Source organism: Ruditapes philippinarum, unplaced genomic scaffold (assembly GCF_026571515.1).
Source record: "Ruditapes philippinarum isolate M1 unplaced genomic scaffold, ASM2657151v2 ctg7465_1_1_1_1, whole genome shotgun sequence".
Lineage (NCBI taxonomy): Eukaryota > Metazoa > Mollusca > Bivalvia > Venerida > Veneridae > Ruditapes > Ruditapes philippinarum.
The window spans coordinates 1-17808 of NW_026859784.1; the positions used below are offsets into that span (position 1 = coordinate 1).

Genomic DNA, 17808 nt, shown 5'->3' on the forward strand with positions numbered 1-17808 from the left:
AAAAATGACATAAACAGTTGGTTAATAAAAGTGAAAAAATTAAATATTTTCCAATAAAATGGAAAAACAAAAAGATTAAAGATTAAAAGTAATTTTAAGAATAATCAACCCTATTTGAAATGTCATCCTTCATGTATAAGCCTCATGTGAATAATTTATATAATTTCTGAGCAAATGGATTTTAACAAAAGGTTATCAAATGCCAACAATTTGGCCTTAACAAAAGCTCACAAAGTGGAGTTAACATTTTTTGGTCATGAAAAACATTCAAAGTCAAGAAATGTATTTCTTACAATCAAGCAGTAAACACCACAATTGAAGCTGTCATCTTGCACAGTGTAAGCATTGCACCATAATGTCCAATCCATTGTAATGTGTTGTTTGCAGAATAATTTGTATTGCTTTACAAACTTCCTGCAAAGAAAGAAGACATGTACAATAACATAAGTTTCTGCATTAAAATTCCAACTGCAAAAATTACTAAAGAAGAATGAGCCAGTTAAAAATTTACATGCTTGACATTACACATATAAATTGGCAATCTATGACACACATTATTTGACAATTTTGATATGATGCACATATACACTGCGGCCATCTATGACCTACTTAAGCAAATAAGCACTTTAAAGTCACATTTCATTAGTGACAACCTCTGACTTGAACTCTGTCTTAGTTTTTATCCAATCAAATGTCATCTTCATGTTTTAGCTGTGGCCATCTATGACACACATTATTTGACAATTTTGATCCAAACTGATGAGACGGTGCATATTCTAACTGCGGCCATATATGACCTACTTAACCTAATAAGCGCTATAAAGTCACATTTCATTAGTTACAACTTCTGACTTGAACTCTGTCTAAGTTTCAATCAAATCTAATGATATTTAGCATGTTTTTACTGTGGCCATCTGTGACATACGTTATTTGAAAATTTTGATCCAATCTGATATGAGGATGCACATATTTATTGCGGCCATCTATGACCTACTTAACCAAATAAGCACTATAAAGTCACATTTCATTAGTTACAATTTTTGACTTGAACTGTGTCTTAGTTTCGTTTCAATCTAATAATATTTAGCACATTTTTACCGTGGCCATCTGTGACATACGTTATTTTAACATTTTGATCCAATCTGATGAGAGGGTGCATATTCTAACTGTGGCCATCTATGACCCACTTAACCAAATAAGCACTATAAAGTCACATTCCATAAGTGATAACCTCTGACTTGAACTGTGTCTTAGTTTCGATCCAATCTAATGATATTTAGAACATTTTTGCCGTGGCCATCTGTGACATTTGTTATTTTAAAATTTTGATCCAATCTGATGAGAGGGTGCATATTCTAACTGTGGCCATCTATGACCCACTTAACAAAATAAGCACTATAAAGTCACATTCCATAAGTGATAACCTCTGACTTGAACTGTGTCTTAGTTTCGATCTAATCTAATGATATTTAGAACATTTTTGCCGTGGCCATCTGTGACATATGTTATTTTAAAATTTTGATCCAATCTGATGAGAGGGTGCATATTCTAACTGTGGCCATCTATTACCCACTTAACCAAATAAGCACTATAAAGTCACATTCCATTAGTGATAACCTGACTTGAACTGTGTCTTAGTTTCGTTTCAATCTAATAATATTTAGCACATTTTTACCGTGGCCATCTGTGACATACGTTATTTTAACATTTTGATCCAATCTGATGAGAGGGTGCATATTTTAACTGCGGCCATCTATGACCCACTTAACCAAATAAGCATTTTAAAGTCACATTCCATTAGTGATAACCTCTGACTTGAACTGTGTCTTAGTTTCGATCTAATCTAATAATATTTAGCACATTTTTGCCGTGGCCATCTGTGACTTATGTTATTTTAAAATTTTGACCCAATCTGATGAGAGGGTGCATATTCTAACTGTGGCCATCTATGACCCACTTAACCAAATAAGCACTATAAAGTCACTTTCCATTAGTGATAACCTGACTTGAACTGTATCTTAGTTTCGATCCAATCTAATGATATTTAGCATGTTTTTGCCGTGGCCATCTGTGACATACGTTATTTTAAAATTTTGATCCAATCTGATGAGTGGGTGCATATTCTAACTGCGGCCATCTATGACCCACTTAACCAAATAAGCATTTTAAAGTCACATTCCATTAGTGATAACCTCTGACTTGAACTGTGTCTTAGTTTCGATCCAATCTAATGATATTTAGCATGCTTTTACCGTGGCCATCTGTGACATACGTTATTTTAAAATTTTGACCCAATCTGATGAGAGGGTGCATATTCTAACTGTGGCCATCTATGACCCACTTAACCAAATAAGCACTATAAAGTCACATTTCATTAGTTACAACTTCTGACTTGAACTGTGTCTAAGTTTTGATCAAATCTAATGATATTTAGCATGTTTTTACTGTGGCCATCTGTGACATAAGTTATTTGAAAATTTTGATCCAATCTGATATGAGGATGCACATATTTATTGCGGCCATCTATGACCTACTTAACCAAATAAGCACTATAAAGTCGCATTTCATTAGTTACAATTTTTGACTTGAACTCTGTCTAAGTTTCCATCTCATCTAATGATATTTAGCATGTTTTTACTGTGGCCATCTATGACATACGTTACTTGAATTTTTTTATACAATCCGATAAAAGGGTGCATATTCTAACTGTGGCCATCTATGACCCACTTAACCAAGTAAGCACTATAAAGTCACATTCCATAAGTAATAACCTCTTACTTGAACTGTGTCTTAGTTTCGATCCAATCTAATGATATTTAGCACATTTTTGCCGTGGCCATCTGTGACATTTGTTATTTTAAAATTTTGATCCAATCTGATGAGAGGGTGCATATTCTAACTGTGGCCATCTATGACCCACTTAACCAAATAAGCACTATAAAGTCACATTCCATAAGTGATAACCTCTGACTTGAACTGTGTCTTAGTTTCGATCCAATCTAATGATATATAGCTATTTTGCCTTGGCCATCTGTGACCTACGTTATTTTAAAATTTTGATCCAATCTGATGAGAGGGTGCATATTCTAACTGTGGCCATCTATTACCCACTTAACCAAATAAGCATCTTAAAGTCACATTCCATTAGTGATAACCTCTGACTTGAACTGTGTCTTAGTTTCGATCCAATCTAATGATATATAGCTATTTTGCCTTGGCCATGAGTGACCTACGTTATTTTAAAATTTTGATCCAATCTGATGAGAGGGTGCATATTCTAACTGTGGCCATCTATTACCCACTTAACCAAATAAGCATCTTAAAGTCACATTCCATTAGTGATAACCTCTGACTTGAACTGTGTCTTAGTTTCGATCCAATCTAATGATATTTAGCACATTTTTGCCGTGGCAATTAGTGACATAAGTTTGTTTTAAAATTTTGATACAATCTGATGAGAGGGTGCATAATTTAACTGTGGCCATTTATGACCCACTTAACCAAATAAGCACTATAAAGTCACATTCCATTAGTGATAACCTCTGACTTGAACTGTGTCTTAGTTTCGATCCAATCTAATGATATTTAGCACATTTTTGCCGTGGCAATCTGTGACATAAGTTTGTTTTAAAATTTTGATACAATCTGATGAGAGGGTGCATAATTTAACTGTGGCCATCTATGACCCACTTAACCAAATAAGCACTATAAAGTCACATTCCATAAGTGATAACCTCTGACTTGAACTGTATCTTAGTTTCGATCCAATCTAATGATATTTAGCATGTTTTTGCCTTGGCCATCTGTGACATACGTTATTTTAAATTTTGATCCAATCTGATGAGTGGGTGCATATTCTAACTGCGGCCATATATGACCCACTTAACCAAATAAGCATTTTAAAGACACATTCCATTAGTGATAACCTCTGACTTGAACTGTGTCTTAGTTTCGATCCAATCTAATGATATTTAGCACATTTTTGCCGTGGCCATCTGTGACTTATGTTTTTTTTAAAATTTTGATACAATCTGATGAGAGGGTGCATATTCTAACTGCGGCCATCTATGACCCACTTAACCAAATAAGCTCTATAAAGTCAGATTCCATTATTGATAACCTCTGACTTGAACTGTGTCTTAGTTTCGATCCAATCAAATGATATTTAGCATGTTTTTGCCTTGGCCATCTGTGACATACGTTATTTTAAAATTTTGATCCAATCTGATGAGAGGGTGCATATTCTAACTGCGGCCATCTATGACCCACTTAACCAAATAAGCTCTATAAAGTCAGATTCCATTATTGATAACCTCTGACTTGAACTGTGTCTTAGTTTCGATCCAATCAAATGATATTTAGCATGTTTCTGCTGTGGCCATCTGTGACATACATTATTTTAAAATTTTCATCCAATCTGATGAGAGGATGCACATATTTAACTGCGGCCATCTATGACCTACTTAACCAAATAAGCAATATTAAATCACATATCATTGGTTAAGACTTCTACTTGAACTGTGTCTTAGTTTTAATCCAATCTTATGATATTAAGCATGTTTAAGCTGTGGCCATCTATGACATATGTTATTCGACATTATTGAGCCAATCTGATGAACAAATGCACATATTAACTGTGGCCATCTATGACCTACTTAACCTAATAAGCACTTTTAAGTCACATTTCATAAGTAACAATTTCTGACTTGAACTCTGCCTTAGTTTTTATCCAATCTAATGTAGTTTTTATCCAATCTAATGTCATATTGCATTTTTTTGGTGTGTGGCCATCTATGATGTATGTTATTGGACAATTTTGATCAAATCAAATGAAAACTGAAAGGATGCACATATTGATGGGGCCATCTATGATTTACATAACCAAGTTAGCACTATAAAGTCACACTACATTAGAAACTACTTCTTATCTAATGAAGTTTTGCAAGTTTTTGCTCCGGCCATCTATGACATACTTATTTGACAATTTTCTTCCAATCTGATGAGAGAATGCACATATTTACTCGGCCATCTATGACCTTCTTTTCCAATTAAACATAACAAAATCCCATTTTAATCCTGAAAATCTCTGACTTGAAATGTGCCTTTGTAAAAAGTCCAAAAAATTGGGACAAAACAAACTCTCCACTATCTATTGCACACCAATTAGCAGTTTAACTTCAACTGTTTAACAGTTTAAGGGAACTCCCCAGAGCTTTATGATTGGTATGTACAGAAAGTACCGGTAAAGAGAGTTCTGCTAGGGTTCTTGAATTCAGGATTAGTTAAGTGCTCAGTTTAAGAATAAGTTTATTGATAAAAATATTTTATAAAAAGGTGAAAAAAATGAAAACATACCGAGGACAAATAGGGAGAACAAACATAATTATATATGTTGAACTTATTTCATCTGCATAGAAAGATATAAAAATGTGTTTTGCTTTTGTCTGAAAAGCATAAAAGTAACAAATCAAACTTATTAATGTAACGATTGTACCGCTAGTTATGGGGCGAATGGTCGAAGGGTAAAAGCTGCGAATATCTTTCCTTATTGCTATAATCTGTAAAGAAAACACAATATTGTTGGGTAAATAATACAAAAAAACCAGTTTTTCCAAAACCTTATGTCGATTTGAATACTGCATATCTTTTGTTAGTCGATATTTCATGCGACGTAATCAGACTCTCACAAGCGGTAAACGGAAAAAGGGATCGAGTAAGCGTACACTTTGCATATTTAGCTCCGCCTATAAATAAAGCACGAATTTCTTATAAAGCGTTATCATCATGATTAAAATAGACTATAAATGTGGAAATGATCAGTGTTACTGTATGTAAGTGTGCATATGCTTAATCCCCCTAATAAATATACACGAATGTCTTATAAAAATGGAAAAAAAGGCTTTAAAGTGTTAAGTCGTGCAATAATGGTGATTTCATTCATATGCCCAAATGATTTAATCAGCATATGAACCTGTGTGAGGATATCAAGTTAGATGACTAAAGGATCATCTGAATATACATACAATGTATAGTTTTGTTCATATGAAAAATTTATTAGGAATCACATTATAAAGAGGACCAAGTTTATACTATATAGTTTTTTCATTGAAAACAGATACAACGCGATCACGTAAGATGACCTTGTACATATATACTATACTTTTCATTGAACAGATATCAGCGGGTCACGTACTTTGATGACCAGGGGATCATCTACTTGTACACATAAAATAATTTTCATTGAACTGATATCATTGGATCACGTAGGTGACCAGGCGATCATCTAGATATACACGTCCTCTTTCTTATTATGGAAGGGATATAAGGGGATAACGTAAGATGACCAGGGGATCATCTAATTTTACATATGCTATAGTTTTTATTGATCAGAAATAAGGGGATCACGTAAGATGACCAGGGGATCGTCTAGATGTGCATACAGTATAAGATTCATTTGAACAGATATCAGGGGATCACGTAAGATGACCAGGGATCATTTAGATGTACATATACTATAGTAATCATTGAGCAGATATAAGGGGATCACATAAGATGACCAGGGGATCATCTACATGTACATACAGTTGTATATTCTTTCTAATTATGGAACGGATATATGGAGATCACGAAAGATGACAAGGGGATCAACCATATTTACATTTACTATAGTATCCATTGAATAGAAATGAAGGGATCACGTAAAATGACAAAGGGATCGTCTATATGTACATATAGTATAGCATTCATTGAACAGAAATAAAGTGATCACGTGAGATGAGCAGGGGATCATCTACATGTACATTTATTCTTTCTTATTATGGAACAGATATATGGGTATCATGTAAGCAGACAAGGGGATCATCTAGATGTGCACATACTATAATATTCATTGAACAGAAATAAAAGGATACCGATCACGTTAGATGACAATGGTATCATCTACATGTAAATTTATTCTTTCTTATTACGGAACAGATATATGGGTATCATGTAAGCTGACCAGGGGATCATCTATATGTACACATACTTTGGTATTCCTTGAACAGATATAAGGAGATAACGTAATATAACAAGTGGGTCATCTAGAATTTACATAAACTATAGTTTTTCATTGAACAGATATCAGGTTGATCACGTAAGTTGACCAGGGAATCATCTTAATGTACATATACCGTACTTTCATTGAACAGATATAAGGGGATCACGTAAGATGACCAGTGGGCCATCTATATGTACATATACTATATTTTGCATTGAACAGATATAAGTGGATCATGTAAGATGACCAGGGCTTCATCAAATTTTACATATGCTATAGTTTTTATTGAACAGAAATAATTAAGGGGATCACGTAAGATGACCAGGGGATCGTCTTAATGTTCATATAGTATAAGATTCATTGATCAGATATCAGGGGATCACGTAAGATGACCAGGGGATTATCTACATGTATCTACTCTTTCTAATGATGGAAAGTATATATGGAGATCACGAAAGATGACAAGGGGATCAACTATATTTACATTTACTATAGTATCCATTGAACAGAAATAAAGGGGTCACGAAAATGAGCAGGGGATCATCTACATGTACATTTATTCTTTCTTATTATGGAACACATATATGGTTATCATGTAAGCTGTCAAGGGGATCATCTAAATGTACATGAACTCTTTCTTATTATAGAAGGGATATAAGGGGATAACGTAAGATGACCAGGGGATCATCCAATTTTACATATGCTATAGTTTCATTGAATAGAAATAAGGGGATCTTGTAAGATGACAAGAGATCATCTAGATGTGCATATACTGTAAGAATCATTGAACAGATATAAGGGGATCACATAAGATGACCAGGGTATCATCTACATGTACATATACTCTTTCTAATTATGGAACGGATATATAGAAATCACGAAAGATGACAACGGGTTAAACTATATCAAAATTTACTATAGTATCCATTGAACAGAACTAAAGGGATCACGTTAGATGACCAGGGGGTCATTTAGATGTACTTATATGCTTTCATATTTTGGAGCAGATAAATGGAGATAATTTTAGCTGACCAGGGGATTATTCAGATTTACATATACTATAGTATTCATTAAAAAGATCTAAGGAGATCACGTAAGATGACAAAGGGATCGTCTATATTACATATACTATAGCATTCATTGAACAGAAATAAAGGGATCACGTGAGATGAGCAGGGGATCATCTACATGTACATTTATTGTTTCTTATTATGGAACAGATATGTGAGTACCATGTAATCGGACCAGGGGATCAAATGTACACATTTTATAGTATTCAATTTTAACAGATAAAAAGGGGTCACGAAAATTGCCCAAATGGGTCTCAAAAATGTACAAAAATACTCTTTCTAAATTTTTAAACGGAAACTGGGGATCAGGGGAAAAATGACAAAGAGAAAAAAACCCATATTTACAAAGTACCTATAGTATCCCTTGAATGAAAAAAAAGGGGTCACGGAAATTTAAAAAAGGGGGTCATTTACCATGTACATATAAATTCGTTTCACCCCCCCCTTAGTTGTGGAAACAAATATATGGGATTTAATGGGAAGACTGACCAGGGATCATCTATTATGTACCACATTCTATAGTTATTCATTGAAACAGGAGTAATAAGTGAATTCACGTAAAGTTGACCAGGGGAAACATCTTGATTGTAACATTTAAACTAATACTATTCATTGAAAAGATATATAAGGGGATCACGTAAGATGAACGCAGTGGGCCATTTAGATGTACATATTCTTTAGTTTTCATTGAAACAGATATCAGGGGATCACGTAAGACCAGGTGTGATGATATAGATTGAGGATAATATTACCTTCAAGCAAATTGATAGGGGATCAAATGAAGGACTAAGGGATCAAATAGATATGACCAACAGAGAAACATACTATTCAAACAATTATAACAGGGAATCAAATGGGTGTCAAAAACAAGGAGATCATACAGAATGTACAACGGAGAATTATTTCTATTCCAAAAAAAATTTAAAAGAGGAGATCAATTTAGATGGAGTAGGGGATCATATGAAATTTACAACAGAAAACAAATTATAATAAAAGCATACAAGAGAGGAAAAAAATTTGATGTACTTGGGATCAAATAGATGTACAACTGAGAAATATACTATCAAAAATATAAAAGGGGATCGAATGGATGGACGAGGGGATCAGACAGAAATGTACAAAGGAGAATATACTATAAAATATAAGAGGGGATCAAAAAGAAATGGACGAGGGGGATCATAGTATACAGATGTACAACACAGAATTTACCTTCAAACATTTAAAAGGGAATCAAATGGATATATAAAAGAGAACATACTAGTCAACGTGTAAAGGGTGTCCACTTGATGTACTACGTTAATGGATACTATTGTATATGTACATCTAGATGATACTATTGTCATCTTTAACGTGATCCCCTTATTTCTTTTCAATGAATTACTATAGTATATGTACATCTAGATGATCCCCCTTGTCACCTTACGTGATCCCCTTATTTCTGTTCAATGAATACTATAGTATATGTTTACATCTAGATGATCCCCTTGTCACCTTACGTGATCCCCTCATTTTCTGTTTCAATGATTATTATAGTATACTAGTATGTACATCTAGATGATACCATTGTCATCTTACGTGATCCCCCTTATTTCTGTTCAATGAATACTATAGTATATGTTACATCTAGATGATCCCCTTGTCACCTTACGTGGTCGCCCTTATTTCTGTTTCAATGAATAGCTTATAGTATATGTACATCTAGATGATACCTAAAATTATATCTTTACGTGATCCCCTTATTTCGGTTCAATGAAGTCTATAAATAGAATATGTTACATTCTACATGATCCCTTGTCATTTTTACGCGATCCCTTCATAGCCTGTTCAAAAATGGAAAAAAGAGTATGTACATCTATATGATCTCCTGGTAGTATTATGTATATGTAGATGATTCCCTTGTCACCTTACGTGATCCCTTTATTTTTCTGTTTCAATAAAATACCATTGTATATGTACATCTAGATGATACTAAATTGTCATCTTACGCGATCCCCTCATATATGTTACATGTAGATTGATACCAATTGTCATCTTACGTGACCCCTTTATTTTCTTTTCAATGAATGCTATAGTAGTTATGTACATCTAGATGAGATACCATTGTCATCTTACGTGATCCCTTTATTCTGTTCAATGAAGTCTATAGTATAATGTACATCTACATTGATACCCCTTGTCATTTTTACGCGATCCCCTCATTATATTTTCCATAATGGAAAAAAGAGTTATGTACATCTATATGATCTCCTGGTAGTATATGTACATCTAGATGATCCCCTTGTCACCTTACGTGATCCCCTTACTTCTGTTAAATGAATACTATAGTATATGTACATCTAGATGATCCCCTTGTCACCTTTACGTGATCCCTCCCTCCCCTTATTTCTTATTCCAATTGAATACTACAGTATATTACATCTAGATGATACCATTGTCATCTTACGTGATCCCCTTATTTCTTTTTCAATGAAATACTATAGTTATATGTACATCTAGATGATACCATTGTCATCTTACGTGATCCCCTTATTTCTTGTTCAATGAAAATATAAGTATAATGTACATACTATATGATCCCCTTGGTCATTTTATTTGACTCCCGCCTTACATCTGATATGTAATGAAAAAAAAAGTTTATGTACATCCCAGATGATCTTTGTAATCTTACGTGATCCCCCTTTTTCTGTTCCATGAAAACTATAGTATATGTACATCTAGATTTAATTTCCCTGGGCATCTTACGAGTTACCCTTATATCTGTTCCATAATAAAAATGTTTTATATGTATTTCCCTCACATATGTTCTTTAAGAACTACAGTGTTTATACACCTTAAAACCAAGATGACTCTTTCTTATATATAATTCCATCAACATACTAATGTATATTTACATTCTAGATGATTCCCTTGCCTCATCTTACATTTAACCTTCTCATGCATCTTTTTCTATAAAAACTAGTATATGTTCATGCAGATGATCTCTTGGTCCTGTTATAATGTGATTACTCATATATTTCTTTTAATGAACATAAGTATACATTGTGTACAAGTGCATTCAGATGGTCCTATAAATAATTCTTACTTTTGATATCCTAACATAGGGTTCATCTGGCTGATTAAATTATTAGGCATATGAATGAAAAACCATTATTCTACAGTTGTATGGTCCTTGAAGTTTAAAGCCTGTTTCCATTTTCTAGGACATATGGCCATAAATTTTTTATTGGGAGGATTAAGCATATGCACTTACATACAAAGTAACACTGATCATTTCCACAGATTTATAGTCTATTTTAATCATGATGATAACGCTTTATAAGAAATTCGTGCTTTATTTATTAGGCGGGGCTTAAATATGGAAAGTGTACTCTTACCCCCGGTCCCCTTTTTTCCCTTTCCCCCACGTTGACCCCCCGCCACCCATATTTAAATTTAGGGGAAAAACAACTTTTCAGAAGTGGAAAAAGCACTATTTTTTTTTTTTGGGGGGTGTTACACCCATAGATTGCCATTTGGGTAACAAAAAACAGATGGACAAAGGGCAGTCCGAAAAAATGACAACAAGTTGTAATGCGCTCAAAAAATTTTCCCCAAAATTTTTTTTCTTTTGCAAAAGGGGAAAATTTTTTGGTACCCCCCGGTAAAAACAAGGAAAAAAGCAATGAAACCCTTTCACCCCACTGCATTCTGAAAAGGGAAAATGCCTGATTTTAAATTGGAAAAAACCCGTTTTCAAAGGGAAAAAATTGTAAGACCTGGGGAATTTTTTTATGTGGCGGGTTTAAAATTTTTCTCTTTTCTCATTTCTAAACCTCAATTTTTTCCCTTTCCCAAAATAGAATTTTTACCATGATTTGAAATTATATCAGATTTTACGTCTTGACTGGAAAAAATCATTATATAATTATCATTTGCTGATTATTTTGTAAAGGCAGCAGTCAAATAGAATTAGATGGAAAATTCTTGCTAAGCTACATGTATGTAAACGATTTACAGACCAGTTCACCTCTCAAAACGTTGGCTCCATACAAATGATACGTTGAGGGATGAAGTGATTTTTGGGTGATGAATAGTCCTATTAATATAAACGTGACTTTGAGTTATTTCTGCTTCTTGACCGACATAAAACTATAATAAGTCCTGTAACATCTGATATATTGGACTAGGGTGATGAAGTGTTGTGAGGGATGAAGTGTCTCTGAGGAAAAATGGCTAAATCAGAAAATCTTTGAGCGGCATTGATTTTTTTATCTGGCCTTAAAATATCTTCACTCATCACTTAATGAATACCTATAGGTCATGAATGCCTTTTCACCTGTGCATTTAACACGCATCAAAAGATCTTGGGTGTCAATTTACTAGCAGTTTCCACAAAGTAAATGTTTTTGACAATTTTATATTTCATTTGAAATAATGCAATCGTCTTGGACAATAAATAATTCAAAATGCTTTTAAATTATCGCTGATCTCTTATATGAAATAGTTTGTAATTTCAGTTGGTTGTTGAAAAACAATTAGGCTTAGTCATTTTATTCAGAAAATTGGATAATAATTTTATCACATTGTATGTAGACTATTCTAATTAAAAAAACATTACACATGTCTTTAAAAGTCAATGAAAAATGAAATTATACATATGTATGATAATAATGCATTGTTTAATAATATTTTAGGTGTAAGCAGATTGCTATAGGTTACAATGAACGAGGTTTTATGAAGTATCAGAAGGTCGACTTTGATGAAGCCATAGCAGATTATAGCAAAGCCTTGTCATATGATAGCAGCCTCTATTTTACCTACTATAACAGGGGCCTTATACACTATAGGCTTGGTAATGAAACACTGTATTTTATCAGTATGTCGACACTTGCAAACAGAAACCAATAGAGCAACTAAGTACAGAAGATTTTTAGGAATTTATTTTGTTAAATAAAAGTGTGATGGATACAAAAGTTAATTATACCATTTCAAGAGAAATAACTGTTAGTGGTTCTTATAGTAGGTTTAAAAGTTTGATTGACATACTTTAGTTTCTATCCAGCACTGTGAAAAGTAGAATGCTCTGTTGACGAATAGGTCTTGTTAAGAAGTAACACTCTTGCTACTAAATTAGTTCAAACAGTTTATATGTCTATCACAGTGACATAATTTCTCTTTAGATAAGTTTATTTTGTAAAAAATGAATAAAATTATTTTAGAAAAAACTTATGAGTGAGACTAAAAAAAGAATTGGAGCACCACACTAAATACCGTATTCCGGTACATACCGGACAAGGCGCTTGAATGATAAATGCTAAAATCTTGCCTTTTTACCCAACGGAATGAACTTTAACAGGTCTAATTCTCCTTTTCACACCGATTTATGTATGATAATGAATGGAAAATGTAAAAATCGGCAAAAAAACAATATTGATCTAATTTGTGATCATGATTTCTGCAAGCGCCTAGAGGTACTGCTCCAATCCTGTATTGAGTTAAATCCAAATTTATACATGTACATGTATATAATTTTAATAGTCAACTATTTCCAATTATTGATATAAATTTAGTAACAAGTCTAATTAATGTTACAGGTAGATTTGAGGAAGCTATATCCGACCTGAAGGAAGCCTTGAGTATAGAACCTGATTTTGAGCCGGCCAAACAGTGCCTGAAACAAGCCAAAGTTGACAAACAGTCCAAAGCTGAACATGACCAAGAACAGAAACCTTTACCGGAAACGAAAGACGCCTTTAAAGGGCCGCTATCGAGTCAAGATGAACATGTTACCTAGACAAACCAATTATAGTTAGATTTAAACTAATTGAAATAGAGTCATGGGCATTTTACTCTTAGGTTGTTTACCTTTTGACCGTCTGCTCATAGACTGTGAATAAGGGTGGGGTGAAGAGGGAACATGGGAGTTTGAAAGGGTGGGAGATAGAATAATAAAAAAAAAAGGTCTATGACCTTTAACCTCTGGTACTTTATTTTTGTCAATCAGAGGTCTGAGAGAATGTATTTGTTGTTAATTTGTCTGTATGTTTTGTTTTTCTTGTCATGTTTACATGTACGTCAGGCTATGAGAAATGTTGTGCTAGAATTGTTATTTTAATTCTTCGACAGAGTGACAATTGTTTGTGTTTGCCATTCTTGCTAGTAATTCTTTGACAAAGTTACGATTGTTTGTTTTGCCATTCTTGCTAGTTTGTGGAAATACTCAATCTGAACCTTATAGTCAGTGGGAAATGATATTTTCTAAATGATAACAAGTATGTAATGGTGTTATGTTAATGTTTAATTGTGGTCCTTTAACGGATTATGAACCCTAATAGATTGGTCAATATCTTAATAAACTTCTGTTAATTAAACCGAGGCCACTCTCATCTTCATTTGACAGTACATGTACCGTATTTGTTATCAAGCATGTTTTTAGTGCATTTTGGCACCAAAAAATGGGTGTTTTCTACTGTTACATCATATACTTTAGAAAATAATAATATTAATAAGGTGATTTGCTTATTGTAATAATCCTCCAATTAACCTTAAAGGCCCATTTTGCCTCAGAAATGCATTCATTTTATTTTTCAAAATCTTTTTATTTTTGATATTCTTTTATAATTTTCAACAAGGTACTCAATGGCCAATTACATGAACTGTATTCTTATTCTGTTGCTTTTTTGGTAATAAGTACATTTATAGTGATTAAGTATTTGTATGGAAGTCAAAATACTGTTTTGTTTAACTTTTGTTGCTTTTATGACACACTTTATTCTGTATTTTTACATTTTGCGCTATTTTTCAGTTAACAAGCATTAAACATGTTCTATAACCATTAATTAAACGCTATAATATATATATTTGACCTTTCTCAAGAAGTAAATATTTATTCATTTCTGAGGCATAATCTGCCTTTAAGCTAATTATTCAAACTGGTCAGTATAATACATTTTAAATGAATGGTAATTAACACTCCATTAGAAATTGTTTATTTTTCATCCAGCCTTTTTGAAGTAAAATTTCACTTATATAGTTTTTCCCATTTTAAAATTCAACTATATGTCATGTTAATATTTTTGCGTATTTTGGTAAAACAAAATTTATTCATAGAACAAATATATGTTATTGCTGACCAAAAATTTGTTTAAGAAAATGACAGGATAGAAATGTGCAATGTATCAATATGCTAACATGATTTTTTTTTCTTTTTTTTTTTTTTTTTTTTTAATTCTGCTTATAGATGCTCTGCATACAGTTGCATTCTTACATAAATTTTCTAAAGTTTTGAAAACTAATACATGTATAGTATTTCTTAGATTGCTTAAATTCTTGTTATATAACTGCAGTGCTTTATATTTCTTTTATTAACCACTTCACATGTATCAAGGAATACTATTCAAAGAGTATTTACATAAGTAAAGTGTGTATATATTGTTCTACCTTCATTTTATATTTCAAATCAGAAATATTCATGACTTAGGCTTCAATGTACCGTATTAATGTGTAAGTATTGGTAGATTAATATGGTTTGAATGGTTAAGATATTAAAGATATACTGTGCTCATCCTTGATTAAAATACATGTATTATTATTCCTGGAAATTTATTAAAATCTATGAAATGTTTAATTTTAATAAAAGAATGAATAAACTACTGGTATGTATGGAAATCTGTGTTCCCTATTGATATTTTTATATTTACATTTACAAAAATACAATGTAACATTTTGTAATATCAAATTTGAGCATAGTATATCTTTAAGAGATGGAAAAATATGAATGATTATTTCTCAATACTCAACCTCTGTGCCTTCTGTATTCTTTTGTCTTTCCTGTTGTCCTTTGGGTTTTACTGGTAACTTTTGAAACCAGTCCTTCAACCGAATGAATTGATTGGTTAATTTGAATTAAATATTCAGAATTATCCAATCTGATGATTTGGATGCTTAAAATTGTGACTGGTATCCAGTTAAAGTTTTTTTAACTTCTGGAATTACCGTAGATCTGTTGTGTCTAAGAATGAGTCTCTTACTAATTCATTGTCAAAATACATAATGTTTTTGTTTCTTTTCTTATTTATACTTAATTAGTTAGATAAAAAAGTTAACTTTTAGAATGATGATTCTGTAGTTATGCTTAAAATAACTTTAAAATTATTACATAAACCTAAATTTACAATTTAACTATTAACTCACATTCTCTGCTGTAGGTTCTTTACTATAATAATTGATTTTTCTTAAGTTTTGTGATGTGAAACTTAAAAAAGAATAAGCTTCTGGTAAAACAGATTTTACATTTTATTGAAATTTCCTGGTGAATTGTTAATGTTGTTATTTACTCCATATAGAACCTGTATTTTATTGTCTTTAAATCTTGTACCAGTTAAAATGTAACCAGTAATGTTGTATTATGATGTTCTGATTTCTTGTCCTCAATTTGCCATACTTTCCAATGCTTTAAATGGACCGACCCCACTTAGGTTTTTTGGACATGATGGGACTGGAAATATTTTTCCGAGATTTTTGTATCATTTGATGTAGGTCTGGACTAGTAACTTGTGTGCAAATATTCAGATAATTCCTTCACCATGATTTTTTCCAGGATAACAATTTGTATTGTGCAAAAAGACCCAAAAATGAAAAGCTTTCCACTCAAATAGACTAAGAGCACAAAAATCAATATTCAATGTAATTTTGAGTCTATTTCTTTTTTATCTATTCTCCACCGAGTTTTCCAATTTAAGTGTTTCACATGATATATGTAAGAATGTCAAATTTTATGTTTTAGGCTCTTTTGTTGAGTTACGTTAACATCTGCTATAAACTGCTGCATTCATAATGAACATTTTTACTTTATCCTGAGCCAAAATGTTGTGTTATGAAGAAAGTATAGACTTAAGATGGTTTTGGCCAGTGGTGTTGCTTTGATGTTTATTTCTCCCGAGATTAGCCAAAATCATATCTTTCCTGTTACAACGCCATATCACATATACTGTGTTGGTACGCCATAGAACTGAACAAACAAAAAAAACATGAACAAACAAACAAAAAAACCAAATCTTTATCATTTATGGAAAATTTAAGGGTTAAATATATTTTATATGTAGCTGATTGAATTTTCCGAGAGATTGGTTCATGTTTAACTTTCTAATCAAATCTCTTTTTTCAAAGTTTTTCAAAGAAATGTACTACATCACTCTTTTTTAATAATAAATACATATCATCAAAATTTTAATGAAATATCAACTTTTATGTAGAGATTAATTTCATGCAAAAATAATCTCTAAACCAAATAAACTCACAACCTCTCTGTATTTACTAAACAGATACATGTATCTTTATTCTATATTTGTTGCTTGTTTTTGTTTGTATTTTAAATTTACATATCAGATATTTTACTATAAACATTCTTATATTTGTTGAATTAAAACTAGAAAAAAAAGAAATATGGTTGTGGCTTATATGTGTAGCTAAATCCAGGCCCTGTTGATTTTGTGTGATGGGCCTAGCCTTTCCTACTTGATTCCTACTACAAATTCATAAAGTAGTCCAAGTAATATTTGTATAGTAGCCTAATTAGTATTTGCATAGAAGTCCAGTATTTGTATAGTAGTCCAGTTAGTATTTGTATAGTAGACCAGTTAATATTTGTATAGTTGACCAGTATTTGTATAGTAGTCCAGTATTTGTATAGTAGTCCAGTTAGTATTTGTATTGTAGTCC

General features: G+C 32.3%; 1 protein-coding gene across 1 annotated transcript; it reads left to right on the top strand.

The window, feature by feature from the left end:
* Window positions 1-12774: 12774 nt before the first annotated feature.
* Window positions 12775-14255, top strand: LOC132757910 (tetratricopeptide repeat protein 32-like; the record flags this gene model as incomplete). The annotated part of the gene is made up of 2 exons (XM_060749406.1): window positions 12775-12940; window positions 13683-14255. Coding segments are annotated over 2 exons (366 nt in total), but the record flags the coding sequence as incomplete, so codon positions are not given.
* Between the last annotated feature and the right edge of the window lie 3553 nt (window positions 14256-17808).